At 62.6% G+C, this 4,365-nt stretch overlaps 1 protein-coding gene across 1 annotated transcript; it reads left to right on the top strand.

Annotated features, from left to right (window-relative positions):
* The first annotated feature begins 1,068 nt into the window (after positions 1 to 1,068).
* Positions 1,069 to 3,540, top strand: ZNF768 (zinc finger protein 768). Its single transcript, XM_039247711.1, has 2 exons — positions 1,069 to 1,351; positions 1,643 to 3,540. Exons 1-2 carry the CDS (start codon positions 1,264 to 1,266, stop codon positions 3,238 to 3,240), a joined length of 1,686 nt encoding a protein of 561 aa, XP_039103642.1. The 5' UTR covers positions 1,069 to 1,263; the 3' UTR covers positions 3,241 to 3,540.
* The last annotated feature ends 825 nt before the right edge of the window (positions 3,541 to 4,365 follow it).

Below are 4,365 nucleotides of genomic sequence, written 5' to 3'. Positions count from 1 at the left end.
AAAAGTTCTGAAAGCACACGCCCAACTGCCCAACTCGAAGGGAGACGCCAACTGCCTCCCACTCAGCCCGCCGGCGCTTCGGGCCGAGGGGGTAGGTGGAACGGGCCTGCGCTCCCTCCAGCCAATCAGAATGGTGCCTCGCGTTCCCTGGCGACCATTAACGCCTAGCAGTTGGTGTAGTGGGAGGAGGCGGGACGATCGAGCTCTACCGGCCAATCGCTGTACTCCCTGGGAGGTAGAAGCACTACCTCAGGAAGCCAGAGGCGGGGCTGTTTCCCTGGCAACGATCCTAGCCCTCCCGGAGTGGGTAGGGAGGAACAGTAGGGAGGAGATTAGGAGGGGCAGAGAGGGGAGGGGGCCAGGAGGAGTCCGGGTGGGCGCGCGGATATGGAGAAGTAGAGTTCGGATCGGGGTGGGGTGGGGTGGGGTGGGGTGGGGGTGAGGGGTTGCGGGGGAGGTCCCAGACTCAGGAGCTCAAGGCGAGGGGCCCGTCCAGGTTCCCGAGGCGCGGCCGGAGCTGACCCCGAGGCCTGAGGGGAGGGGAGCTAGACACCGCCCCCGCTGGCGCCGGGAAGCGTCGCTCCTTCTCGCTGACCTTGGTCTCGCTTGTCGCCTCGCCCTTGGCCACAGGCACTGACTGACGCAGGGCTCTGGAAACGGGTAGATAGGCTCCTGGATGGACGAAGACCTAGGGCACAGCACACAAACTGCCCCAAACCTTTCCCGCCGGCTCCGGGGCGCCCCATCACCCCCCACCTCAACCACAGGGCCATCCAGCCCAGGGTTAATGCCAACGAGTTTCCACCTCCAGCCGCTCCTAGAGAGGCCGTGGCGCTAGCCAGCGGGGGAAACTGGCCGCGGACGGACACTTCCTGTGCGAGAGGGGGAGGGGGCGGACAGCCGCAGCCCAGCCCGGGCTGGGGGGCCAGACGGCGGGGTCGCGGGCGGGGAGCGGCATTCGGGGGCGGCAGGGCGAGTCGTGAAGACCCTCATCTCCGAAGCCACGACGTACGGGGCCCTTTGAGGGCCTCAGGGCAAGGCGAGACCTTGTGGGTGGGGGCGGGGCCGCGGGTAGGGGAGGGGCCCGGCCGGCCGGAGAGGCCCAGGGTCAAGACGTCCGGCCTCAGGGGCTCGGGCTGGGCAGCCGGGTCCCCTGGGCGGCTCTGAACAGGCGGGCGGCGAGGGCCCGGGTCTCAGGGCACTCAGGCCTGGTCGCAGGATCGTCCGCCATCGCCGCCGCCGCAGCACTGGGAGCCGGCGGGGATGGAACGGGAGGCGTCGCCGTGGGGCCTCGAGCCCGGGGATGTGCAAAGTCCTGATGAAGTGGGGAGCTCCGAAGGGTCCCTCAAAGGTGAGGGAGGGAGCGCCTGTCCGAGGAGCGTGTCTGGGAGCGGGAGAGGGGACTGTGGGCCGTGGGAGGGGTAGAGAGCCGTGGGCTTGGACACCTGGGACTTGGAGGAGGCGGAGGCGGGGACTGGACGTCCTGGGTCGGCTGAGGGGGAGGTGGGAATTTCAGCACCTGCCCAAGGGCCAGCGACCCTGCTGGAGAAGGAGGGAGAGGTTTGTGACTACTAGTGGTGGGACCTAATGACCTTCCAGGCCCCACATATTACGGGTTTTCTGTAATTCTCTGATCCTGCAGGCAACGGGAGTGAGAATGAGGAAGAAGAAATGTCTCAACAAGAAGGCACTGGGGACTATGAGGTCGAAGAGATACCCTTTGGGCTTGAGCCCCAGAGCCCTGGGTTTGAGCCAGAAAGCCCTGAGTTTGAACCCCAAAGCCCCAGGTTTGAGCCCGAAAGCCCAGGTTTTGAGTCCCGAAGCCCTGGGTTTGTGCCCCCAAGCCCTGAATTTGCACCCAGAAGCCCTGAATCAGGTTCTCAGAGCCCTGAGTTTGAACCCCAAAGCCCTAGGTATGAGCCCCAGAGCCCTGGTTATGAACCTAAGAGCCCTGGCTATGAACCCCGGAGCCCTGGGTATGAACCCAAGAGCCCTGGCTATGAACCCCGGAGCCCTGGGTATGAACCCCGGAGCCCTGGGTATGAACCCCAGAGCCCAGGGTATGAGCCCCAGAACCCTCTGTTCAAAACCCAAAGCCCTGAATTTGAAGCTCAAAGTTCCAAATTTCAGGAAGGTGCTGAGATGCTTCTGAATCCAGAGGAAAAGAATCCCTTGAGCATCCCCTTGGGAGTCCATCCCTTGGACTCCTTCACCCAGGGATTTGGGGAGCAGCCCACGGGGGCCTTGCCCCTAGGGCCACCTTTTGAGATGCCCACAGGGGCCCTACTGGCTACACCCCAGTTTGAGATGCTCCAGAATCCCCTGGGCCTGACCGGAACCCTTAGGGGGCCAGGCCGGCGAGGTGGCCGGGCCAGGGGTGGGCAGGGCCCTCGGCCTAATATTTGTGGCATCTGTGGGAAGAGCTTCGGGCGGGGCTCCACCCTGATCCAGCACCAGCGCATCCATACGGGTGAGAAGCCCTATAAATGTGAGGTCTGTAGCAAGGCCTTCTCCCAGAGCTCTGACCTCATCAAACACCAGCGCACCCACACGGGAGAGCGGCCCTACAAGTGTCCCCGCTGCGGCAAGGCCTTCGCTGACAGCTCTTACCTGCTTCGCCACCAGCGCACCCACTCTGGTCAGAAGCCCTACAAGTGCCCGCACTGTGGCAAGGCCTTCGGTGACAGCTCCTACCTCCTGCGGCACCAGCGCACCCACAGCCACGAGCGGCCCTACAGCTGCCCCGAGTGCGGCAAGTGCTATAGCCAGAACTCTTCCCTGCGCAGTCACCAGAGGGTGCACACCGGGCAAAGGCCCTTCAGCTGTGGCATCTGCGGCAAGAGCTTCTCGCAGCGCTCGGCACTTATCCCCCACGCCCGCAGCCACGCTCGCGAGAAGCCCTTCAAGTGCCCTGAGTGCGGCAAGCGCTTCGGCCAGAGCTCCGTGCTGGCCATCCATGCCCGCACCCACCTGCCAGGCCGCACCTACAGCTGCCCCGACTGCGGCAAGACCTTCAACCGCTCCTCCACGCTGATTCAGCACCAGCGCTCCCACACGGGCGAGCGGCCCTACAGGTGCGCCGTGTGCGGCAAGGGCTTCTGCCGCTCGTCCACGCTGCTGCAGCATCACCGGGTCCACAGCGGGGAGCGGCCCTACAAGTGCGATGACTGTGGAAAGGCCTTCTCGCAGAGCTCCGACCTCATCCGCCACCAGCGGACCCACGCAGCCGGCCGCCGCTGACCTGGGGGCCCCTGCGGGGGGAGGGGGAGGCAGTGGGCAGAAGAGAAGGGGATGGGAAGCTAGAGAAATCTTTAGAGGGAATAGTGGAAAAGCTGGAGGAGGATGGATGGAGGAGGAGTGGGGCCAGGGTGGAGGAAGTTGCGCGCCCTGGAGACTTATGGGAAACGGGCTATGAAGAGGGGTTGGAGAGAGGCCAAGCAGGCAGTGGGAGGCTCTGGGAGAGATCCAGAAAAGAGGTCAGCAGAGATCTGGCCTTGGCAGCAGCATGCCCCTTGGTGGGTGCCTGGCTTGGCGAAGTGCTAGGGCAGGGAGGGGGGGAGGGGGGAGGGTTACTTAGAGTGGGGTAGCTTAGATTGGTAGCTACTGAGACCCTCATTGAGTCAGGAAGGGGTGAGGGTAAGTGGGGTGGGGAGTGGGACCCTGGGGTGAGGCCTGGGCCTCAGTGCAAACCCCAGCCTCCCTTGTCTTCCTCAGGCTTTGGATCCCCTGAATTTGAGTTCAATAAAAACCTTTATGTGGTAAAAGAGACTTGTCCTTAAAATGTGTGTATGGACAGTGCCCTGGGCAGTGGGAGACACTCGGTGGTAACTACACACAGCCAGTGAAGCTATAGGGCCTCGTCTGGGAAGTACTTTTATGTTCCGTGTTTCACCGGAATCTTAAAGTCTGATGCTCTGGAGACATGACCTGCCCATATTGTCCCAAGTTCATGTCTCATGCTTTGAATAAGGGGGCTCAGTGTCAGAGGTGTGAGAAAGCCTTCAGCTTTGTGGGCTATCCCTCTTACACAGACCCTGTTCTCATATCCAGGCATAGAGCCTGTGTTGCATCTCTCCCTGGCTCCCGGGATCTGGCTGTGCCGTCCCCCTCGCGCTCCCCATCTGGAACCCCTAACCATCACTTTGTGTGGACCCAGAGTGACCAGAACCACAGGGAGCGTGTACAGTTTCGACCCCACCTGTAGGGGGCACATATGGGACCAAATGTGAGGACTGGACAACTCTAGCCTTTAAGACCCACCCATCTGGGGCACCAGGGTGACTCAGTCGGGTTAAGTGTTTGACTCTTGATTTGGCTCAGTTCATGATCTCACGGTTTGTGAGGTAGAGTGCCATGCCGGGCTCT

Source organism: Hyaena hyaena, unplaced genomic scaffold (assembly GCF_003009895.1).
Source record: "Hyaena hyaena isolate Hyena2069 unplaced genomic scaffold, ASM300989v1 scaffold_306, whole genome shotgun sequence".
Taxonomy (NCBI): Eukaryota; Metazoa; Chordata; class Mammalia; order Carnivora; family Hyaenidae; genus Hyaena; species Hyaena hyaena.
This window is presented reverse-complemented; position numbering and strand designations above follow the sequence as displayed.

Excerpts from the sequence above, each read along its gene's own strand:
- ZNF768 (XM_039247711.1), top strand. The coding sequence starts at position 1,264 with ATGGAACGGGAGGCGTCGCCGTGGGGCCTCGAGCCCGGGGATGTGCAA. Across the intron at positions 1,352-1,642 it reads CTCCGAAGGGTCCCTCAAAG|GCAACGGGAGTGAGAATGAG; the intron begins GTGAGGGAGGGA and ends CTGATCCTGCAG.